The sequence below is a fragment of the Bubalus kerabau genome, chromosome 23 (genome assembly GCF_029407905.1).
Source record: "Bubalus kerabau isolate K-KA32 ecotype Philippines breed swamp buffalo chromosome 23, PCC_UOA_SB_1v2, whole genome shotgun sequence".
In the NCBI taxonomy this organism is placed as follows: Eukaryota; Metazoa; Chordata; class Mammalia; order Artiodactyla; family Bovidae; genus Bubalus; species Bubalus kerabau.
This window is the reverse complement of record NC_073646.1, coordinates 42,493,371-42,515,833: the sequence shown is the minus strand read 5'-3', so window position 1 is coordinate 42,515,833 and position 22,463 is coordinate 42,493,371. Positions and strand designations below refer to the sequence as shown.

Genomic DNA, 22,463 nt, shown 5'->3' with positions numbered 1-22,463 from the left:
TCCCTGCGGCCCCTCCTGCTCTGGCCCCGATGGAATGCATGTTGTGTGACCTGGTAACTCCTCGGCCCCCAAGGACACCGCCAGGCTTGACCTGCCATGACCGGGCACTGGCCCCCGGGTGGACAGCAAGCACAGCCTGCCAGCAGCTCAGACCCTGGGGTGTGACCGCCAGCAGGGGCTCTGCTACCTTGAGCCCCCCAGCACCCCCAGGGGGGCCTCCAGGGCCCCAAAGAGGAGCCATGATGGAGGGCAGCCCCCTCTCCCCGGGGGTGCCTCTGAGGTGCGTGTCCCCACCAGGGCTGTCCCCTAACGGGCTGGACAACCTCACACGCGCCGGGAGGAATCCTTCCCACCCTGTCTCGAGATGCCCTGTGCACCTGCCCACCCGGGCTCCCGGGTCATGTGGAGGGCACTGCCACTGGGGTGCTGGAGCTGGGCTGCAGGTTCCAGCCCCAGGCCACACCTAGCTTGCTGTGTGACTCCAGGGGGCTGGCCGCACCTCTCTGAGCCCCTGTCTCCTTGTCAGTAAAATGCAGCTATCGGCTCTGCTGAGTGGCCCTCTGCTTCCCCCTGGTGGTGAAGAGGCCGCACTGCCGCAGGGGCCCGCGTGGGAGGATGGTGTGGGGGCTGGCACTCAGGGAGGGTCAGGCTGACAGCCCTGGGGCCCTTCCCGGTCCTCTTCCTAACACGCAAGGGCCCCCGGCCTCTGCTCAGAGCCACCACGGTGCCCAGTGCCTGCGGAAGGACGTCAGGCTGCCCTACCTGGCCGAGTCCCTGCAGGGCCCAGGCCCCACTGACCGCCCAGGGCTGTCCACAGCCCCCCATCACCCCGCCCTCCACCAGGATCTGGCTGCTATCCAGGGGTCGGCAGGAAGTCTCTGAGCCCCTCGACCCACTGCTGGGCCAGGCTCAGCCCCGTGACCCCACCAACCTCACCAGGAACACGCAGCCCATCGCTACCAGAGGCTTAGGGAGGGCAGGGCCCTGGCCCAAGGCCACGCGGCTGAGCAGCACAGCCGGGACCAGGAGTCCACCTCTGCGCCAGGCAACACCCTGCCCTGTCAGGTCACATCCTGACTGCGGTTCCCCAGACCCCAGCGGAGACCCCCACAGCCCGTGAGGACAGAGCTGAGAGCCGGTGGGCCCAGCACATTCAGCCAGGGGCTCCCATCCCCACGGTACCTGCGGGGCCCTGCTGCCGGGTGGGCCCTGCCGCCGGGTGGGCCCTGCCGCCGGGTGGGGAGTGTCCATGCTTCGCTGTTGCCGAGGGTCCCCAGGGCGGGACCACCATGGTGGGCTCCGCGGTGGCTGCAGACCCCACAGGAAGACACGGCTGTGACCCGCCATGCCAGGCTGGGAGGCTGAGCCCTGGGAGGGAGGCTGACTGCAGTCCAGGGGCCCGGGCTGGCGCTGCCGAGGACGCAGGTCTGGGCTGCGAGGAAGCTCTGCTCCCTCAGGCCTGCCCTGCGGGACCGTGGCCCCCTTACCCGGGGTCGGGCAGGGCGGTGCCTGGCTCTCCCTTGCTGGACGCCAGGAACGCGGCCCACAGGGGCCCAGCTGGCCTTTACCTCAAAGGTCAAAGTCACAGATCTAGACGGGGATCCCACGAGGGGTGTGGGGGCCAGCAGCCGGTGCGGTTTGCAGAGATCCAGCCCTGCCCTGGCTCCTGGAAGGCTCACGTCTAGCCTGTCTGCGCCACCAGGCCAGGAAGGAGCCAGCAGGCCCATCCCAGAGGGCCCAGGCTGGGTCCAGAGAGGCTGTGAGCGCCCTAGGCCACAGGCCTGTCCACGCAGCAGCAGAGGACGGTGGCTGAGACCTCTGGGCTGCCAGGAGCTTGGGGCGGGACGGGACACGGAGGCCAGGCCACGCGTCAGTTTCTTTATTGAGGTGCCCGGGACCCCGCAGAGGGGGCAGCGTGGGTCCCACCCTGCCCGCAGGTGAGGGTCCTGCAGTGCCGCCAGGCGGCTACTCGGGGGTCCTGCTCCGGCTCTTGGGGGACCAGATGCTGGACAAGCGGAATCTGGGCTTCTTCCTCTGCTCCTCGCTGCTCCTCTGCAGGTCTGGGGGCGGACACAGGGGCCTCGCTCGCCCACCTGGAGGCCGGCTCCCCACGGCCTCCCACCCGCGAGGCCTCCCAGGCCCCAGCAGAGCCCACCCACCGCCCTTCCCAGGGGGACGCGCCGAGCGCCTGCCTGGAGAGCACCCGCCGGGCTGGGCGCCTTCTGGGGGACGAGGCCTCCCCTCGCCCCGACCATGGGACCCCTCAAGCCCGGGGGACTCACTGCCTCAAGGTGAGCCTTCCTGACCAAGCGCTTCTGCGGCCCGCGGGCCAGCCGGCCCCCTCCCTCCCACAGGCCCCGCCCCGATGGCCCACCCCGCCCCACGGGCCCCGCCCCCCTGCGCCGGAGCCCCCAGTCACCCAGCTTCTGGATCATGCTCTGCAGCACCTCGTCCTCCTCCTGCTCCCTGAAATGCAGCGGCCGTGAGGGCACGCGGCGGCGGGGGTGCGGGCGCCCTCATACCGCCCAACCTCACCAGCCCTCTCACCACCTGCCGGCGGGCCACACCACTGAACCACCCTCTCCTGCCCCACGCAGGTCCCCGCTTCTCCGCCCGGCAGGACCTGGGACAGTGACCGGGGTCAGAAGGGCCGGCGTGCACCAGGGGTTTCACTAGGGGAGACCCTGGGAACCGGGCTGCCTGGCAGGGCCCACCCTCAGCCTCGGGACCCACCTGCAAAATGCACAGGGTGGGTCTCCTCCGGCTGACCAGAAGGAGAGGTCCTGAGCCCCCCTCACCCGGACCCCCCTGGACCCCCTCACCTAAGCCGGTCCTCATCCAGGAAGTCGATGATGTCGCTGCGGCTGTTGACCGTGTGCACGTACTGGTCCAGCAGATCCTGCTCCCGCTGCCGGTCCTGGGGGGACTTCAGACCCTCTGCGGGGACAGCTGGCATCAGCGGAGCCCTGTTGTCCCCACCCTGCTCAGGGACGTGGTGTCCCCACTCCCCAAGGTCAGGCTCCTCCCCTGACGGAGAAATGGGGGGGTCCCTGGGCCGTGAGGGGCAGTGCTGGCTGAGGGAGCAAGTGAACAGCACCTGAACGGGAGGCGGGCGCTGCGGGCCCCTCCCGGCTGTCACAGCCAGGCACACAACACCGCCCGCCCCGCCCGCCGTCCCAGACACGGTGGGCTGGCAGCACTATGGCAAGGGGCGGGCAGGCCTGCCAGGACCCGAGCCCCAGCCCTGAACTCAGCTGCGGGAACCACGATGCCAACAGACTCTTGTCAGCTGCTCCCGGCACGCCCCACACAACCCTCACCACCACCGAAGGAGAGGGTGCTAGAATCTCCATTTTCCAGGAATGAAACCCAGGCACAGAGAGGCTGAGGAGCTCAGCCAGGCAGCCAGCCAGGGGCCCAGGGAAGCCCACACCCCGCGCCCCGCAGCCCCGCCCCGCGCTGCTGGTTGGACGCACCCGGCTTGGCCATCAGCCGGCGCAGCTCCCCTTCGAGGTCCAGCTGCTGCTCCTCCAGGCGCTGGTCCCTGGCCCTGCCAAGGGTGTGTGGCTGTGAGCCTGGCCGCCTGCGAGCACGCCCACGAGCACACCCACAGGCATACCCGTGAGCACACTCCGTCACAAGCACGCCCATGAGCACACCCACGGGCATACACATGAGCACGCATGTGAGCACGCCCGTGAGTACGCCCACGAGCACACCTGTGAGCACACCCACGGGCAAACCCGGGAGCATGCCCGCAAGCACACCCATGAGCACACCTGTGTGTGCACCCGTGTACGTGCACGGAGAAGGCCCCTCCAGGGGGCCACGGCCAGACACTCACTTGTACATCAGCTCCGACTCCAGCCTTAACAGCAGCTGCTTCTCGTGGACGAGCCGGAACCAGTCCACCATGAGGGCATCCTCTGAGTCATCTACAGAGAGGAGCGGGCTGGGCGCAGGCGGGCCGAGGCGCCCAGGGCCACGCTGGGTGAGGCCAGGTCAGGGTGCTGGGTGGGGAGGGGAGGCCCGACCGGGGGAGGGAGGGGGGCCCAACCCGGGGTGTGGGGGGCGCTCACCCCCCTCAGCCGCTCGCAGACGCTTCTCCAGCTCCACGCCCTGGAGCTCCAGGGCATCCAGCTGCCTCTCAATGTCCTGCACTTGCCGCTGGATCTCAGGCGGCATGTCGTCGGGGTGCAGCTGGGGATGAGCGGGTGGTGAGAGGTGGGGGGCGGCCGTGGGTCCTGGGGCTGAGCTTCTCACCCACCCGTGCCCCAGCCCACTCACCCTGACTGGGGAGGCTGCCGACTTGGCAGGCAGAGCAGCTACGCTGGCCGGGCCTGGAGGCCTCCCTGGGGAAGGGGCAGGACGAGCCTCTTCAGGCACCAGGCCCAGCATGACCCAGACGTGGTCTGCAGTGGGGCCCACCCAGCCCTGCCCCCCGGGACGCCCTGGCATCCTGGTATGCCTGCCATGCCCAGCAGCCCCTGCTGGTGCCTGAAGAGTGTGAGCTGGCAGACACATCCCAGGAGACCCTGTGCTCACTCGGGCCCTGCCCTCCTCTAGGTTGGCAGCAAGGACACCCTGCCAGCACCCCAGCCACCCTTCCCACAAGATGCCAGGAGCAGACGCCCCATCGCTGCCAGGGTGACTCAGGTTCCAGGAGGGAGGCAGGGCCTTGATCCCGTCCTGGGGCCCAGCCCAGCCCCTCCAGACCTCCAGCCCCACCTCAGATACACAGAGCCCAGCACGTCCAGGTGCACTCGCCTCTGCTGGCACTGGAGGCTTGTCTTCCTCCAGTCTAGGCTTCACGAGCTCCTATGCATCCTCCAAAGCCCCACGGGGCATGTCCTCCAAAGGATCCCAAGCAGGAACGCGGTATGCCCTGGACTCACCTGGTTTGCCTTGTGGAGGACCTTTCTCCTCCTCCTTCTGGCTCTGGGCAGGGCCTTCCTTCCTCGACGGTTCAAGCTGCAGCCAGTCGCCAGAAACATCCAGGCTGGCAGGGACGGCCAGCTTCCTGAGAGGGGATGCAGACGCAGACGCGGCTACCCGTGGTGGGGACGAGCCATGTGTCAGGCTGGTAGGCCCAGGCCCTCCCCCTCCTGCCTTCCTGAGCTGGGGCCCCTTGGAGGGGTGCCCACATGGGTGTCAGGCCACGATCCACGTCTGCCCGGCTGGCCCCGTCCATGGGAGGGGAAGGGGACAGAAGCCTGGCCCTTGAGAGCACAGCCCTTGAGAGGGGACCTGCTTGGGGAGGCAGAGCGCGGCTGGGAGCAGACACGCACAGTCACGCCTCACACACGCACGCCCGCCCGCCAGGACCACCGGCTGCTCTGCCCCCGAGGAAAGGGCCCGCTAGACCAGGGCTGCCTGTAGAGGAGGGTTGGGGGCCTCTGGCTGGCAGTACCTGGGAGGCTGGCCCCGGGGCCGGCCGTGCCTGGCGTCCTGTCCACCCGCACAGAGTTCAGCGTGATGCGGATGCCCCCCTTGGAGCTCCCGGACGCCTTCCCGGCTGCATCACCTGCCCTCGGCTCTCCCAGGACCTGAGGTTCCTTTGCCTCCGGGGCCCTGGGCAGAGAGGCAGGAGGTCAGGGGAAGGAGACAGGCCTCCCCACACCCTGTGCAGACCAGTCTGAAGCACGCGTGCAGCTCTCGGCCCCGACGGTCTCACCTGGAGAACAGATGTGTGTGCACAGGTGTGAGCGTGTGCTCAGGTGCACACGGCCGATGCACACACGGCCCCCTGCCTGGAGCATGTATGAGGATGGGTCCCCCGCAGCTCACACAGGGAGGCCACCCCGCACCGCGGGCCTGCAGCGGCCCTCTCTCCCTCCCCGCCCCTCTCTCTGCCAAGCCTACAGTGAGTGGGGGTCCCAGATCAGCCCTGGGGGGATGCACCTCGGGTGCTCTCCTTCCCTGGGGCCTCCAGGCTGGCTCAGTGAGGATCTGAGGGTGCTGGTGGCCCCTCCCTGGAGCCGCCTGACCCCCCCGAGGCCAGCAGCCTGAGGGCACATGGCCTGTCCCCTCAGGCTCCCGCTTCCACAGCTGACCCGCACAGGCCAAGGGCACACAGCCCTGCCATGGGTGCCAACTGGCCGCCGTGTGGCTGGCCTGTGAGAAGCGCCTGCTGTGTGCCTGCCCGGTGCCCGCCCTGGCCACAGGCGGGGGAGGCTCGGCGCCCCGGGGGCCTGTGCACGCACCTGTCTGCAGGGCTCTTCTCCACGGGCTTCAGGCGGGCCCTCCACCCCGCCGGCTGGTCCTCCGGGCTGCCCTGGGGGCTGGCGCCTGGGCCTGGATGGGAGTAGTCTGCTGGGAAAGGCTGCCCCTCCCGCTCCTCCCACCACCCCACCTTCGGGCACCCCCACAGCCAGCCTGGCTCCTGGGAAGGACTCCCCCCTGTGTTGTGTGCCTGGGGGGTCCCTGCCCACTTCTCCTGCTGCCAAACAGGGTGTGTGTGCTCCAGGGACTCCGTGCGGGTGTGGGGTGACCATCCGCAGGCCTCCTCGGCTCCGGGCAGAATGGCCTTCGGGCTGGGGGCTCAGCCACGAAAGAGTAGGAAGAACGCTTTGGATCCTGCGTTCTCTGAGCCGCCCAGTGACCCCACGGGTGCCTTCAGGGGCAGCCCCGGCGCCAAGAAAAAGCCAAGTTCACAGTCCTGCAGCAAAGCGCCCGTAACGCCGGCCCGGAGCACGAGGCCAGGGCAGTCAAGGGCATCAGGGCCTTTGCAGAACAGACCCCGAGGCCAGTTCTGGGCAGTGAAGAGGGACCCACGGGAAGGGGACCCTGCCAGGCCGCCGTCGCCACAGGGCGGCGGGGCTGTGGGGCTGGGCCAGCGGGTGACAGCTGCCCAGACGGGCCCCCAGGAGCCAGGCTGTGAAACAGGACCACAGGCCGGGAACAGAGCGGCCACGACACGGCGACAGGCTGGGCGCGGGGACCCTGGGGACCCCACCACCCCCACAGCCCGGCCCGCACCCCGCCCACACTGGGGGCTCTTACCCTTGGCCAGCGGGGCCTCCGGCTTCAGCCTGGAGCCAGCACCGGCCCCGACAGCCCCTGAGGAGGCAGCCGAGCCCTTCTTGGCCTCCTGGGATGCCCGTGAGGTGCTGCCCACACCCGGGGTGGCGGGAGGCCCCATCCTCGCCAGGGAGCTGAGGGTCTGTGGGGATGTGGGCAGTGACGCCCTGGCTGGCGGACTGGCTCTGGGCCCCTCAGATCTGGGATGGGAGCTGGGAGCGGGGGTGGTGGTGGTGGGGGCCCTGTTGGGGGGGCACGGGTGTCAGCAGGGGTGGGAGCTCCCTCGACCCCCAGGCAGTAAGCAGCCCCTCGTCTCCCTGAGACGCTTCCCAAGGCCCACCCTCCTGAGGGCTGCTGTGGGTGTGGGCATTGCGTCTGGCCCTGGCGCGCCCTCCTGTGAGCTCTGGGGTCAGCTGGCACTGAACACCCCCCGAGGCACCACGTGCAGGGCATGGGCAGCACCCTGACTTCCCTCCCTGAGCCCCCGACCCAATCGGAGCAGCCAGGCTGCATGGCAGAGTCTGTGCTCCATCCTGAGTGACATGCATGAGGCCCGCCCACGGCCACCGCGTCCCCGGGGGTGCACTTGTGCAGGAAGTGGGGGCCCAGGCCCCTCAGGCAAACCAGTTCTCTCCCCCGTCCCCCCAGACTGGGCTCCCCACAGGGAGCACCCTGGGAGCGCTCACACAGCCTCGGCCCCCGAGAGCTCTGGACACCCCTCAGCGCTGCAGTGGCAGGGGGTCTGCTTGCCCGTGCCCGCCCTGGGAGGCCCTGGCACCCGTCAGCATCAGCAGCTCCAAGCCAGGAATAGCCCCAACGGGAAGGGCAACTCCGGGCAGTGGCTGCAGCCTTGTCGCCGGCCTGGCGTGGACCCTCCAACGTGTACCGGGCACCATGGTGCACCACCCCCTGTCCCCCCAGGGGCTCAGGGCGTGACCTTATTTGGAAACAGGCTGTCTCCAGGTGAGATCAAGCTACGACTCGCTCATCCTGGATGGGGGAGGCCCTGACGTCAAAGACAAGAGGGAAAGGAGAGAAGGACAGGACAGATGGACAGACAGGAGCCCGTGAAGACAGCAGAGACGAGCCAGGGGCCACGGGCGCCCCCGCGAGCCTGCGCTGGGGTGCGGCCCTGCCCACCTCTGGCACTCGGACCCGGGGCCTCCAGCTCTGTGAAGGAACAAGGCCTGCGGTTGCAGCTGCCCGGGCCCCGCTTGTCCAGCAGCCCCAGGACGCGAGCGTGGAGACCCACCTCTACCCACCACCCTGCGGCCCTGGGTCCCGCGCGCTGAAGACACTGGGCCATGCTCAGCCCCGCCAACGCTCGGACCACCCGTGGCCCCGGCCCCTCATCTGTGCATGGTGTCCTCACATGGACTGAGCATGGCCTGGCCCCCCGCACACATGCGGCCAGCTCTACAGGGCCAGCTGTGGCCCCCGCCTACAGCCTCCAGGCCCTCCTCAGTCCCCACACCCCCCGGTCAGTAAACAGGCTGGGGATGGGCAGCCCCGGTGCCACACGCCAGGCAGGGCCGAAGCCCCGAGAACCTCCCCGGCCTCCCCGGCTGCCCCAACCCCGCTGGGCCCCAGGCTCCTCCTACACCCACCTGCCGGGCGCCCCGAGCTCCGGGAGGGTTTTGCGGAGGAAGCTCAGTGCCTGCTCCTTGCGGCCGTCCCTGGAAGGCGCATCTGCAGCAGCCGGGCCAGGGCCGGGGGCAGCTCCGGGGGTCTGGAAGAACCACTCCCGAGCCTGCTGGGTCTTAGAGGATGATGGGGTCCAGGCCGGGGTGCTAGCTGGCACTGGAGACGCCGGCCTGGAACTGAGCTTGGTCTGGGGGGCTGAGACTCGGGGTGTGGCCCAGCCTTGCGGTGTGGCCGGGCAAGGATCCAGGGCACTCGGGGTCCCGGTGGGCGGGGGTCTGCCTGCTGGCGACGGCCATACCGTCAGGGAGCTGCTGGTCACATGAGTTCTGGCTTCACCCCCTGCAGGGCCCACCATGAGCCTGGGCGCAGCTGGGCTCCCCGTGAGGACTCGGGATGAAGCGGGGGCCGGCGGGTCGGTTGCAGCTGGAGCAAAACCTCTGGCAGACGCACTGCCCGCCACGGGGTCCCAGCCAGGCAGCCTGGCCTTTGGCCCCACATCTCTCTGTCCGCTTGCCTCCCGCGTCTTCCTCAGGCCTCCAGGGGTCTCTGAGTCCATGGACATGGCTCCATGCCGCCTGGAGGCCAGGCTGGGCAACGTGGGGCTGGCAGAGGCGGTTCCGGGGTGATGGCTGGAGCAGACGAAGATGCCGGGCTCTCCTGTGGCCCTGTAGGCCCCCGAGTGCAGCGTGCTGAAGCACTGGTTGCATCTGTGGGGGTTGGGGGCGGGAGGCTCCATCCAGCCACACGCATGTGCACTCCTTCCTCCCAGAGCACATGCACATGCGTCCCACGTCCCCTCGTGCGGCCGGCGAGTCACTCAAACGCCCCATCCCCCAATCATTCTGAGGTAGTCTCACCCAAGGCCCTCCTTAGGGGTGCGGACGCCCTGGGAAGTGCCCACACCCTTCAGCACGCACACAGATGCACACATGCACACGCCCACGCCCACCTGAAGCAGCCGCGGTGGTACAGCCTCCCGTCCGCCAGGTGGCGCTGCATGAGATGCACGTGCTGCCCGCAGACGCCGCAGCTGCTGCTGAGGGAGCCCCCCGCGGCCTGGCCCTGGGCGGTGGGCACCACTGAGCTGCCTGCCCCAGCCCACCCACCCCCAGCCCGCCCAGCCATCCGGGGGCTGGAAGATCCCAGTTTACAGACCGAGGCCCCGGAGGAGGCTCATGCCTGGACTCAGTTCAGGGTCTCCAGCCTGGTCCAAGCGGAGGGGGGCTGGGGGCTGATGTTGGGGGACCCTGAGGACCAGGACAGGTTCCAACACCTCCAGTTCCCACCCCAAGGTGCAGAAATCCAACCCAATTCCCAGCGCCCCGGGCGGGGAAGCCTGGAGTGACTACCCTACCCCATCCCGTCTCCACCTCACCTTGCAGGGCTGGCCTGGGAGCAAAGGACACACCGCCCGTTCTCCAGGCCCACCCACGGGGCGGGGCAGGGGCTGAGGTGAAGCAGCGGCTTGCAGCACGCTGGGCCTGTAGGGCCTCCCTGGCCTCCATTTACCCGTCTGTACAGTGGGCATCACACCCCCACCATCACAGCATTGAAGGAGCTCGTGGGGCCAGTCTAGGGGGCAGCTGGGGCCACGTCTGGGCCCCGAGGGAACTCCACATCCTGGGCACACTCAGGCCCCAGAGCCCTGCTCGGGGGAAGCTGACAGAGAACCCATGAACCAGAGCGAGGGGCTGGGCGCTTACAGCCTTCTGCGGGGGGCCCTCCGTGCCCCCATCTTTCCGCTGGACGGTACGGTTTGTGCTGACTGGAGACAGTGGCTGTCCCCGGGCCGGGACGGGTGCGGGCTGGGTGGGCTGGGTCGGGGCCTTCTTTCCAGACGGCTCCTCACTGGCATTGGACGACGGCCTTTTGACACCGGCCGTGCGCTCAGCTGGCATGAGACACGGGGTCAGGGCCCAGGCCCCTCATGCTGGCTCTGAGAGTCCAGCTACCCTCCTCCCCACCCAGTGTGGGTTCCCTGGAGGTGCCAGTGCCAGTGCGGGAGCTGGGGTGGGGGGGTATGGGCAGGGGCCTGGGTGGGGGGCCCTGACTGCTTCCACTCGCAGCAGGGCCTGGCCTCCCCCTCTCCCCCTCCCCTCCCCCATCCCCTCCCCCATCCCCTGCCCCTCCCCCATCCCCTGCCCTCCCCATCCCCTCCCCCATCCCCTCCCCTCTCCCCCTCCCCTCTCCCCATCCCCTCCCCATCCCCTGCCCCTCCCCCATCCCCTCCCCTCTCCCCATCCCCTCCCCTCCCCAAGAGCCCTGCTCTGCAGGCAGGGAATAGGGACTTTCTCTTCCCCCACGGAGTGCGGCTCTAGGGCAGGCTGGCCCTCAGCCCAGAGCAATCTGGGGATTTCTGAGCCCGGGTGAGGCGAGGCGTGGTGGGAGGTGGGGAGACTGCTGCACAAAGCAGCTGGAGCAACGAACGTCCCCCCCCCCCCCCCCCCAGCCAGCCCCTCCCCTGTGCAGCCTGCTAGCAGCTGCACCCTGCCAGGGCCAGCTGACCTTCAGCACCCAACGGGGGGTCTCTGTGTCAGGCCTGAGAGCCCAGTGGGGCTGGCCACGCCACCTGAGCTGTGGGCGCAGACCCCAGGGGTGCAGACAGGTAGACCCAGGCCCGGAGGGGCATGGGGGAGCTGGGTGTGTCTGCCCGCGGGGGGCCTGGGCGGGGCAGCGCTCACCGGAGGCACCCCTCTGGAAGTAGTTGTAGTACTGGGACACGTAGGTCAGGATGCTCAGCCGGTCGGGCACCTTCAGGGCCACCATGTCCTCAGCATCCAGCAGGGCCGGGATGCCCAGCTGCTCCTCCGCCACACTGAAGGCCTGAGGGAGGGCGGCGGTCAGCGAGGGGCCGGGAGACCCCACCCCTCCTTGGCCAGACCACCAGCTACCCCCGGAGGAGTGGGATGGGCCCGAGGCAGCAGAACCGCCTGGAGTCCAGAAGGGTCAGATTCTGGTTCGTGGTCTGCTTGGCCTGTGTGGCTCCCTGGCCTCAGTTTACCCGTCTGTACAATGGGGATCACACCCCAACAACGGGATTGAAGGAGCCAGGGGCCCGTCTGGGCCCTGGTCCTCAGGGACTCCAGCCTGTCACTGTGGAGACCCCTCAACGGTCCCCCACCCCCGAATCTGTGCACCCCTGGCTGACACGGGCCTCACAGGTCACGGGGCAGCTTTCTCCATGGGAGAAGCCCTCCCCAGGCCAACGGGGACCTGTGTCCTAGGAGCCAAAGCCAGGGGCCGCGGCAAGGGCACTGGCAGGAGGGGCTCCCCACTGGCCGCGGCCTCTGCGTCTCCCCGCCCTGCCTTGGGCTGCCTCCCCTGCCCGGCTCTGCGCTGTCGGGGCTCTTCCTGCCTGCCCAGTGGGCTCCCGCCTTTGCACTCCATTCCTCCCCTAAACTACCATGACTTCCCCAATCTCTGTGCATCCAAGAGGCTCCTGGGCCCGCAGACCTGCAGCCCCCAGCAGTGACGGCCCCTCCATCCCAGATACTGAGGCCTCCCACCGCCTCTAACTCCTTCAAAACACAGGCGGGATTTGGCTCCTCCGGCTGCCCCCTGCCCTGCACAGACCCTGTGGCACTAGGGGCAGCTCCCAGCACAACAGCCTTCAGAGAAGAAGCCAAGTTCTTCCCACACCCCGAGCTGCCGGCTGCTCCAGGCTCCTCCCTCTGTTCTAGTCTCCTCTTTCTTTTCCGACCTCCCCCCCAGCTCTGTTCCAGCCTCCTCCTCTCACTGTTCCAGCCTCCCCCTCCATCCCTGCCGGGCCCCGCCTGCTGTCTCCCACAAGCAGGGCGCCCTCCAGCCCCGGAGCCTCACCTCCGCAGCCCCCTCCCGGCCTCACCCAGGGAGGCACCCCGGCCCCCTCACCATGCCTCGCACCCGCACACACATTCCCCGTGGTCAGGTGGTCTAAGCACCCTGTCACAGCGGGCATGTCCCATCCCAAGCCGTCCACGCGTGGCTGGTGAGGGTCTGACACGTTGTCAGTGCCGCTGAGGAACTGAAAATGCCGTTTCATTTCATCTCGATTAAGTTTCCCATTGCCCACGCCGAGCGGCGGCTGCACCCGGGCTGGGCCCACAAGGGAGCACAGTGAGCATGGGCCAGCGCCCTGGCATCAGCGGGTGGTCAGGAGCTCGCTGAGCAGCAGACACACTGAGGCTAGCCGGGAGGGGTCCATGGTAGGAGGGCCAGGCAGCAGTTGAGGCCATTAGCCTGAGAGCAGGCCCATCCCAGGACCCCCAGGAGCCCCGTCCCGCCCACTCCCCCTGCTCTGCCCCGGGTGGGAAGGAGGGTCCAGGAAGAGGGACTGGGAGGGCCTGGCTGCAAGATCAGGGGCTGCTCTGGGAGCTGGGGCTGCCCTGCGCGGACTGGCCCTTCCCCTGACCACCTGCAGGCAGCGGCGACTCTGAAGCGACCCCTGGGGACGTCGCCCCATGAGGGTCCCTGGGACGTGGGCTGGGGAGGCACAAGCGGGCACTCACCAGCTTGTTGTTCTCGTAAACATTTTCCTTCCTGAGAGCATCAAAGTTTCTGGAAAATAAGAACACTGGTGTTCAAAGCAGCTCAGGGTCCAAGAAAGGAGGAGCCAGAAGGGCCTGGGGGAAGGGGGAAACCGAGGCCGGGGTGGGGGCGGGGAAGGAAGTAGGTTGCACGGCGACCGCAAGGAGGGCAGGGCTCTGGCCCGGGAGGCCGTCCAGCACCTCCACTGACCTGGGCCCCGTGGCCCCCATGGGCCCCCAGCTACAACCTTCACCTCTCACCCTGTGGAGGCCGCACGCGATCCCGCCCATTAGGTGTGGCTGGAAGCAGGCCCTGGGCGGCAGAGCGGTCAGCCCTGCCGGGCTCCCGCTCAGGGAGGGTGCCCCCTGGCAGGGAGCTGGGGGGTCCCAAGAGGCCAGCGTCCCAGAGCGAGTGGCTCCATGGACGGAGGTGCGCACGGCCCAGTGGTCAGGGCAGGCCGGGCCCCGCGCCAGCTCCGGGCTCCTCTCGCTCCCTGTATGAACTCAGCGCTGCCTGTGAGCGCTGCTGTCCCCAGCTCCGTACAAACACTGCCCCGCGCCTGCAGACGCCGTCAACGCCCCGCTCACAGACAGGGATGCGGCAGAGAGGCTCCGTACCTGCCCGAGGCCACACAGCAGGACCACAGGACCAGAGCAGGGTCGAGGCCCCAGAGTCCCGGCGTTTGAGGTTCACACGTGCCCGCCAGGTACCCAGCCGTCCTCCTAAGGGGGCAGACCCTCCAGGCCGATGATGTCAGAGCCCCCACGCCCCCCCAGCCCGCACTTTGCCGCGAGTGTGCAGGGGCCCCAGGCCCGGCCTGGAGAGGCCAGAGCACAGAGATCACTCCAGAAGGGGGAGAAGCCTGGTGCCAGCTCCAGGCCAGGCCTAGGACTCCGCGCAGCACTGCATGGCACCCCTGGGAGGACGGTCCAAGCCGAAGACACAGCCGGGCCCCAGCAGGCAGCCGGCCCAGGCCTGGACACTCAGCTGGGTGGCCCAACGCCTCCGGGAGGCCTGGTCACATATGGGTCCGTCTGGCTGTCCATGTGCTGGGCGGCAACCTCGCCACTTTGGGGTGATCTTCTGCAGAAGCCTCGGGGTACAGGAGAGAGCTGAGGGCTGCAACCCAGTGCTGCCCAACCCGGGCAGGGCCCTCTTCTCTTGGGGCCCCACCTAAGAGGGCGACCGCAGCTGCTCACGCCCACCTCGAAGCTGGGGAGGTCACAAACAGAGAGGAGACCCTGCAGCCACCTGGCCCGGGAGGCCTTGGCCTCCAGCCCTGACCGTGCACTGACCCCCTGACCCCTGACATACCCGGGAGGCCTAGTACACAGATGAGGAAACTGAGGCTGGCCCTGGGCCACACGTCGGGGGGGCCCACAGGCTTCCGGCTGCTGTTCATTGCCCTGCCTGGCTCCTCGGGACCCTCCGGTCTCCGCCTGGACCCCCACCTCCCAGGTAACTGGTCCCAGATGTAAGACCACCCAGGAGAACAGAGGTGCTTTGTGCCCGGGGCAGGGCGGCCAGCAGACTGTCTGAGGGGACAAATGACGGCAGGGCGGGAAAGTGGGCGTGGCGGCCCGGCCTCCCCTCCCCCGCAGTCCGTGGCTGGAGGACTGGCTGGGTTCCATCCATTGCCCAGGGACTCCCGGCCAGGCTGGCCCTTCTGACCTCAGCATCCCTTTGAAAGCCCAATCTCTTCTCCAGACCTGCCCTGGGTCACTGACCAAAATGGCCATGTCCTCAGCAAGATGCTCGGTGCTGCAGGGCAGGATAACAAGGTCTGTTTTGTCTCCAAACAAGCAGAAGAAGGAAGCCCTCTGCCCCCTGCGCTGGCCTCGGTCCACCCGGGGGGCTGCAGTGACCCCGTCCTGCGAGGTGGGGGGCAGCCAGCTGCCCACAGGACCCTGTCCACCTGCAGACCCAGAGCGAGCGTCTCAGAACCCAGGGCAGGTCGGCGCACCCACGACTTGGGGTCAGCCCCACTGAGCAGGCTCAAGATGTGCCAGCCAGAGGGTGCAGAATCGCCCTTCCACTCAAGTTCCAGGCCACCACACTCAGCACCAAAGCCAGCCTGCCTCCCAGGCTCCTTGGCTGGGCCGGACCACCCTGGCCAGTCCCACAGCGACCATGCCCCACCCAGACCCGGCTCTCTCCAAACTCCCTGTCTCCTGCCTCTGGGCCTTGGCTCACGCTGTTCCCTGCATCCAGAGCGCCCCTTCTCCCGGAGCCTGAGCTCACGGCTCCCTCAGCAGGGGGTTCGGCCGGCATCGCCCTGGTCCAGCGGGGTGGCGGAAACAGCCGGAGTCAGAGTGGCCTTGCAAACCCTTTCAGAGAGCGCCAAGGAGCGCCCGCCCCAGGCCGCCAGCCTTCTCCCAGCAGGTGAATCCCCAGTGGGACGGGCTGAATTATCCTCCCCAAGGGGCCGTTTGGAGCCCTAACCCCCACGACCTCAGGACGCGACCCTGCTGGGAAGCAGGGAGTTCACAGAGAGAATCAAGCTAAGTCAGTGGGGGCCCTAACCCAAAACGCCTGGCGTCCTTCTAAATGGGAAACACGGACGAAGAGAGGCCCAGAGTGGAGGCTCGAGGAGCAGACCGCATCCGCGTGTCCAGGGCGGAGGCCCAGAGGGAACCAGCCCTGCAGATACCCGCCCGGGGCTCCTGGACGGGCTGGTGGGACGGCTTCCTTCTGTGCCTCAGCTGCCCATTTGCAGACCTTGCCCAACAGGCCCCGCGGGCTGACCCCTCGTCTGACTCAGGGAGGTCTGGCGCCGGCTCGTGTTACAGTTTAAGGCCTCGAGGGGTCAAACCTGCACACCTGTGGGCGGGGACCGGAGCACCCGCCCCACCCAGGTAAATCCGACCTGTTCCCGGACTGTCCCAGCGGTGGGGACGCGGAGCACCCCACCCCCTGGTAAATCAGACCTGTTCCCAGACTGTCCCAGCGGCGCACCTCTTAGGACTCTCTGCTTCCCCTCTGGGGGGGGCACCGGTTTGATCCCTGGTTGGGGAAATAAGATACCACGAGCCACTCGGTGTGGCCAAAAATAAAAATAACCATAGTAATGATAAAATCATGGATGTTCTGTTACGACTCCAAGGCACCTGCCTGGGGCCAGCACACAGCTGGTGCTCCATAAACGCTCTGACGAGCTCCTCTGTGCAGTGCTCGCTGAGCGAGGGGTCCCCTGGGCATCTGTTCACTGTCGCAACGCTGGCTGAATGAATGAACTCACTGGGTCTGCGTGCCGTGCCCTGGCCGGCGCCCAGCCTGGCACAGTGCCCGGGCACACACAGCCCCTTCCCCCCCGCGGCCACAGCTGAGCAGGGCTGCTGACCTCCAACGCCCCAGGGGCTCTTGGGCATGCGTACCCCCTTCCAAATTCCTGGAGGGCTGACCTCACGCTGTTTACTTCCTGGAACTAAAAGCAGCTGCGTGGGGGTGGGCTCTGGGGCTGGGGTGGGGGTGGGGAATGCCAGAAGCAGAGCCTTTTTTCCAGGTGCCTCCAGCACATCTGGGGTTAATCCCACAGGGAAAGGGAGCAGAGAGGGGGACAGATGGACAGACAGGCCGAGACACAGACGGAGGGACACATAGGCACCAAAGCACCCAGGGAGGAGACAGGAGAGGCCACGGGGCCGAAGAGAGTGTTGGGGCGGGGGGAGCTGGTTTGGGGCCAGAGACACCAAGGCAGACACCCCGGAAGAGGCCAGGGGACTGGGGCGAGGAGGCGGCCAGGGCGAGGCAGGGAGGGGTCCCCACGCGTAGGGCTGGCCCCAGGACGCCCCCCTGCTTGCCGTCTGGCTGCAGGCCTCCCCCAGGCCGGAGCAGGCCCAGCCAAGAGGGGTCAGCTTGGGGCTCGTGCAGCAGCTGAAAGGGGAGTCAGGCGGGGGTTCGGACCCAAGCCTCTTCCCACAGGCACCCTGGAGAGCTGGCCAGAAGGCCACAACAGGGCCGGGCTACAGCTCTCAGGCCAGAGCCAAGGCTTGGTCCCCAGGTGGCTTCCTGCTGACCACAAAGCCAGCGCCGGGGCGTGGGGAGGCCATCCCATGCCCGGGGCCTGGCCCCTCTGCCCTGGCCCAGGAATTAGGTCTTGGGTGGGGGCCTCTGGGACTGGGGCCTCCTGACCCCACCATGACTGGTGAGTCTCCCAGAGCGGTCAGGGAGCCCCCCACCACTGCCCTTGCTTCTGGTCCAGCCTGATACAAGCTGCAGGGAAAGGTCAGGTCACTCCCCACGGGACTGTGGGGTGCAGGGGGCACCCCACGAGTTTGCACAGAGCCCTACTCCCTGACTCCTGAGCCCTCGAAGGCCCCCAAAAGGCGGGGGGCTCCAGCAGCCCACCCGCCCGAAAGGCCCTGGAGAAGGAAGCCCTGCCTCTGAGAAGGGCTCCCACCCTGGCATCGTGCCCGCCCACCTTCCTCCTGGCCTCCTGGAGTCTTGGTCCCTCCAGGTCCAGCCCCACAGGTTTACTGCCCGGAGGCGGAACGGGAGTGTTTACTTTGAGCTGTTCCTGAGCTCACCTGGCTGCTGGGCAGGTGTGGCGTCACTGGGGAAACAGACCCTGTGGGCAGGCGCCTCCAGGCCCATCTGTGAAACCTACAGCTTCAGAGTGGGCTGGGCAGGTGGGCTGGGGCAGGGACACACCGCCGGGTGAACCTGTCTCCCTACCTGCAGCAGACACCGCACACCTGCCAGGGTGCCTGCGGGCGACCAGCGCAGGGCACACGGGAACCCCAGGTCCCGCTGGGCAGAGCCGCTGTGAGGACCCAGCAGCAGGCAGCCGGAGCCCCGCACTGGTGTGCTCCTCCGCTGGGCGCCAGGAGGAGACAGGCAGCAGGAAGGCCTGAGAAGAGGTAAAAGGAAGGCCTTCCTGGTGGCAAAGCTAGGAGACGTGGAGACAGGATGTCCACTTTCCTGCTGCCGGGGGTCTTCACAGGATGGGGAGGGAGGGGGTGAGTCTCACCCAGGTCTGACCAGGGAGGACAGCCACCCTGCCAAGTTCCCACATGCTTCCTCCCCTCCTACACCACTGGGGGCCGGTGGGGCAGCTCAGAGCTTCTTGGGGAGGCCACCCCCTTGCCCAGAGGCGTGGCCGGAGCCAGAGGCAGCGGAGGGGTGCTTAGGGCACAGACAGAGGCCCGTGACGCACGTGGGCCCACACTCATGGGACCCCACCAGTTAGTATCTGTGGAGTCCCTTCCAGGGCCCCGCCACGTACAGGACCCTGACGCATCGCCCACGGCTGCCATGACAAACATCCGCAAACAGGGCGGCTGAGGGTAACAGACGTTTACTCCCTCCCACGCTGGAGACCGGAAGTCCAACACCAAGGTGCCGGCAGGGCTGAGCTCCCTGCGGAAGCTCCCGTCCCTCTGGCCTCCGGTGGCGTTCCCCGGCTGCAGCCATGCGCCTCCACCCTGCCTCTGTGGCCACGGGCCACCTCTGCGCTGTCTGCTGCTCCTAGGCGCCTGCAGAGCCCTCACCTGGCAACGACAGCCACGCCTGCTGGGCCCCAAGCACCAGCCACGTCTGCCGACCTCCGGCTGCATGCTGTTAGCTACTGAGTGCCTGGCACGCGCCAGATATGGTCCCAGGCACTGGGGACACAGCAGTGCACAAAGCAGACCTCCCCCCGCCTGGAGCTGAAAGTCCAGCGGGGGCAGGTGATGGACACCAAGCCAGCAGGGAGGGGCTACACCATCCTGCGCGCCGGGCAAGACCTCCTCCTCCCCCAGCGGCCCCTGCCCCACCCTCACCACCTCCTGGAGCTGCCTGGAGCTCCTGTCCATGTGTCTGTCTGTCTCTACATCACTCCCTGCCTGAGGCAGGGGCCAAGGCCACCTGGCACAGTACGCAGTGCTGAGTATACAGCAGGCACTCAATAACGGTTATCGGAACTGCTGCATGACACCAGCTTGCGCCAGGACGCAGACACACCCACGTGTGCACGCCTGTGTTCACCTGTGGGCAGTGCATGCTGGGACAGGCTTGCACACACACACATACACACAAACATACACACACAAAGGCCTCCAACCCCAGCTCAGCTGAGAACAGTTGGGCACTCCTGGGGCTCAGAAAGGCCCCAAATTTCCAGTTACACCCATGTGGTGTCCTGAGGCTGTGGGGCTGGCAGAAGGCCGCACCCGCTGGTTTTCTCAGCACTGGCAGACTCCTCCCGCTGACCCTGTCCAGGTTTCCTGGGCTCAGTCACCAGCTAGCCTTCCCCAGGACCCTGCCTGCCCCAGCCTCCACTGCTAGTCCATGCCCCAGTCTCCAAGACCCCAGCCCACCCCTCAAAGCCCAGCTTCAGGTGTTCAGTGTGGAACACTCGCTGCATCACCGGGCCGGGGCTGGGGGCAGAGAGCACAGCCCACCGGCCTCACACGTGCATTTCACAACCCCCGGCTGCAGGAGGAAATCCTTGTGGGCCTCTTTCTTAAGACCAGCTTCCCTCTAGAGGGCCTGGGGACAGTCCCCGGGGGTACAGGGGACATCTGGGTGCGGGCAGTGGTGGGGGGGGCACGTGCCAGCTCTGGTTCTGCCTGATTGTGCTCTGTGTCCCAAGATAGGATGCCTCCTCCCTGGGCCTCGGGCTCCGGGTCCGTACAGCAGACCCGAGGGCTGCGCTTACTGTAGGAGGTACAGCCTCGGGCCTCTCCCACCTGCGGGCTCCCTGGAAAACCCGCTCCACCCACCTCTGGCTCCACCCACAACTTCTCGGGAGAACTTTGAAACACCCTGCTTTCCCAGAAGGCATCTTCTGAGGACACCCTTCCCGAGCCTCTGTCTGGCCAGCCCAGGCACCCGCCCGGGCAGCTTTACTCATTGTGAATTCTCACGATGCAGGGGCCCAGGGCCTCACAGCACAGAGCTTTGTCCCAGCCAGCTGGGTCCCAGTCAAAGAGTGTTTGCTGAGTGCGTAACAGATGGAAGGGGCCAGAATGGGGACAAGGCCTGGCAACAGGGCAGGGTCCACCTCCCAGCCTCGGCTCCGAGACGCTCCTGGGGGGAGACGACCTCGTCCCCAGACTGCCCCACCTCCCAGCGCTCCTGTCTCTGGCCCTATCACCCCAGGGTACTGAGGCCTAGCCAGTGGGACCTGGACCCGGGTGGTCTCAAGCTTTTGGCTCTGTTAGCCCCTCCCCTACAATGACCCTGGGCTGCATTCCTGGGTGCCTAAACAGGCTCGGGGAGGGGCAGTACCTCACAGTCAGTCCGATCAGTAAGGGCCCCTGATCTGGTGGCTAGGTCTCAGGACAGTGGGGGGTCTCAGAGGGCCCGGAAGGGCAGCTGTGCTGGCCCTTTCCCAGGGAGACCAGCCAGGAAGGCTGGCTGTGGCCAGAGCCCAGGTCGCTGGCCTGAGTCACAGACTGACTAAGCCGGCGGGGGCGGCCGGAGGTCCTGGCTCCGGCCCAGCTCCACTTGGTGGTCGGGCAAACTGAGGCCGCGGGGGGCAGCCTGCGGAGCGTCCCGCCGGGCCGGGGGTCCTGACCGCAGTCCACGGCCCCGCGCCGGCCCGAGCAGGCCGGCCTCGGTCTCCCCGGCGGCGCGCGGGCGGCGCGCACTCACATGAGGTCCGGCCGGTGGCGGTGCAGGATGGCGCAGAAGGCCAGGCCGTCGCGGAACGACGTGGTCATGTCGGTGATGCTCACGTCCCGGTAGCCCTCGCACTGCTGCCGGCACCACTGCTGCAGCGCCTTGATGGCCGCCATGCGGGCGGCGGTGTCCGCCCGGCCGGCGCCGGAGCTCGGACAGCGCTTCCCGGTGGCCGCGGCCCGGCCCGAGCCCGGGGGGCGGACGAGAACCCCGTCCCCGAGCGCTGGGAGGACGAGGAGCCGCGGCCGAGGAGCCCCGGGAGGACTACGAGCCGGCGGGAACGCGGCCGGAGCCCGCCCGCCTGGCCCTGCCCCCGGCTAAGCCACGCCTCCTACCATGAGGTCCCGCCCTCCAGGCCCCACTCCTCCAGTCAGGATCCTCCCCCGGAGAGGCCCCGCCCCCGGGCCCGGCTGGACCCCGCCCCCACCTGGTCCTGCAAGGCTTTGGCCCGAGCAAGCCCCGCCCATAGGCCCCGCCCAGGCCCCGCCCGCCGCTCGCCCCTCCCTCCCGGGGTCCTGCGGAGGCGCTTCGACCCTCTTTCTTTCCAACCCCGTCCCGCACCCTTCTGGGGCGCGGAGACTGAGGCCTGACCCGGGTGCCGCCAGGCGGGCCGGCCGGCGGCCCCCACGCCCTCCCGGCGCTCAGCAGGAACGGCCCTCGCATTTCTGGCCTTTGGAAGGACTTTCCTATCCGGCCTGCCTGCCGGCGGGCCCGTGAACCTCCCGGATACAAAGAAGAGGCAGCGGAGGCCGGGAAAGGGGCGTGGTGTCGTTGGCGGCCCTGCCGGTGGGGCGACGTCCTCTAGGAGTCTCCCTGCCTGAGACCCCTGGGGGGGTCTCGGTGTTCTGGTCTGTGTCCCAGTTTTCCGCTACGAGCATCTAAGCCCCAGGTTATTAAGGAAAAAAAGGGTCCCCGTGGGGACCTCAGTTACGGGGCTGCTCCCAGCCGTCCGTGTTCTCTGGGAACCCTGTCCGTATGCAGGAGGACAGGCAGCCAGAAACACACCAGACATGTGCGGTGACCCTGCCCACCTGGTCAGGCCCAGGGCTTGTCCAGACAAGGCTGCTGCGGGCAGGAAGGAAGGTGTTTTTCCGATAGAGGCCCAGCAAGGGGACAGGGTGGCTTCTGTGCCCACTAGAAGGAGTGGAGACGGTCTTCCCACGCAGAGGTAACTCCTTTCTGCGACTGGGCCCAGTGGTGGTGAGCTTCCCATCCCAAGGGGCAAGCAGGTACTAGACAGGGAGCCCCTGTGACCTGAGACCATGCCGCTGTTCTGACCCCCTGGGGTTTTCCAGAAGAGGACAAAGGGTGATGTCCTGCCAGCTCGTCTGGGCTGGTGCTTAGTCCTGGAGCCAAGTGGGTTTTCCTGACCCCAGGGCAGAATTTAGAACTGGAAAAGCCAGTGAGGCAGGGAAAGGCCAAGGCCACGAAGGGGTGGTCACAGGGCTGGACGAGGCTGGGGGCTCCGAAGGAAGAGGGAGGTGGCCGGAGCGCTGACTCTTGCCCCCGTGGCTGCCTCTGGGAACAGTGGTGTGGCAGGCAGCACGTGTGGGGTGTCCCCTTCAGCACCTCACAGAGAGTGACCTTCTACCTCAGATACCTCCAGTCTGCCCACACCTCCCCACCGCGGCCCTTCCCATCCAGGCCACGGACACCTGGCCCCTGACCTTGGGCCCCTCCCCCGCAGC

General features: G+C 67.9%; 1 protein-coding gene across 1 annotated transcript; it reads right to left on the bottom strand.

Annotated features, from left to right (window-relative positions):
- Positions 1-1,864: 1,864 nt before the first annotated feature.
- MICALL2 (MICAL like 2) lies at positions 1,865-21,061 on the bottom strand. Its single transcript, XM_055561538.1, has 17 exons — positions 20,749-21,061; positions 13,152-13,200; positions 11,346-11,487; positions 10,368-10,555; positions 9,614-9,726; positions 8,628-9,371; positions 7,003-7,262; positions 6,204-6,294; positions 5,411-5,571; positions 4,896-5,048; positions 4,288-4,352; positions 4,080-4,200; positions 3,845-3,935; positions 3,477-3,550; positions 2,823-2,937; positions 2,420-2,466; positions 1,865-2,060 (listed from the first exon to the last, which is right to left on the bottom strand). Exons 1-17 carry the CDS (start codon positions 20,889-20,891, stop codon positions 1,966-1,968), a joined length of 2,652 nt encoding a protein of 883 aa, XP_055417513.1. The 5' UTR covers positions 20,892-21,061; the 3' UTR covers positions 1,865-1,965.
- Positions 21,062-22,463: the final 1,402 nt, after the last annotated feature.

What these genes read in the sequence shown, in the direction of transcription:
- MICALL2 (XM_055561538.1), bottom strand. Translation starts at nt 20,891, where the DNA reads ATGGCGGCCATCAAGGCGCTGCAGCAGTGGTGCCGGCAGCAGTGCGAG. An exon ending in GAGAAGAGCCCTGCAGACAG is followed by an intron (nt 5,572 to 6,203) that starts GTGCGTGCACAG and finishes CTCTCTGCCCAG; the next exon opens with GGCCCCGGAGGCAAAGGAAC. An exon ending in CCGGCTGATGGCCAAGCCGG is followed by an intron (nt 2,938 to 3,476) that starts GTGCGTCCAACC and finishes CTGTCCCCGCAG; the next exon opens with AGGGTCTGAAGTCCCCCCAG.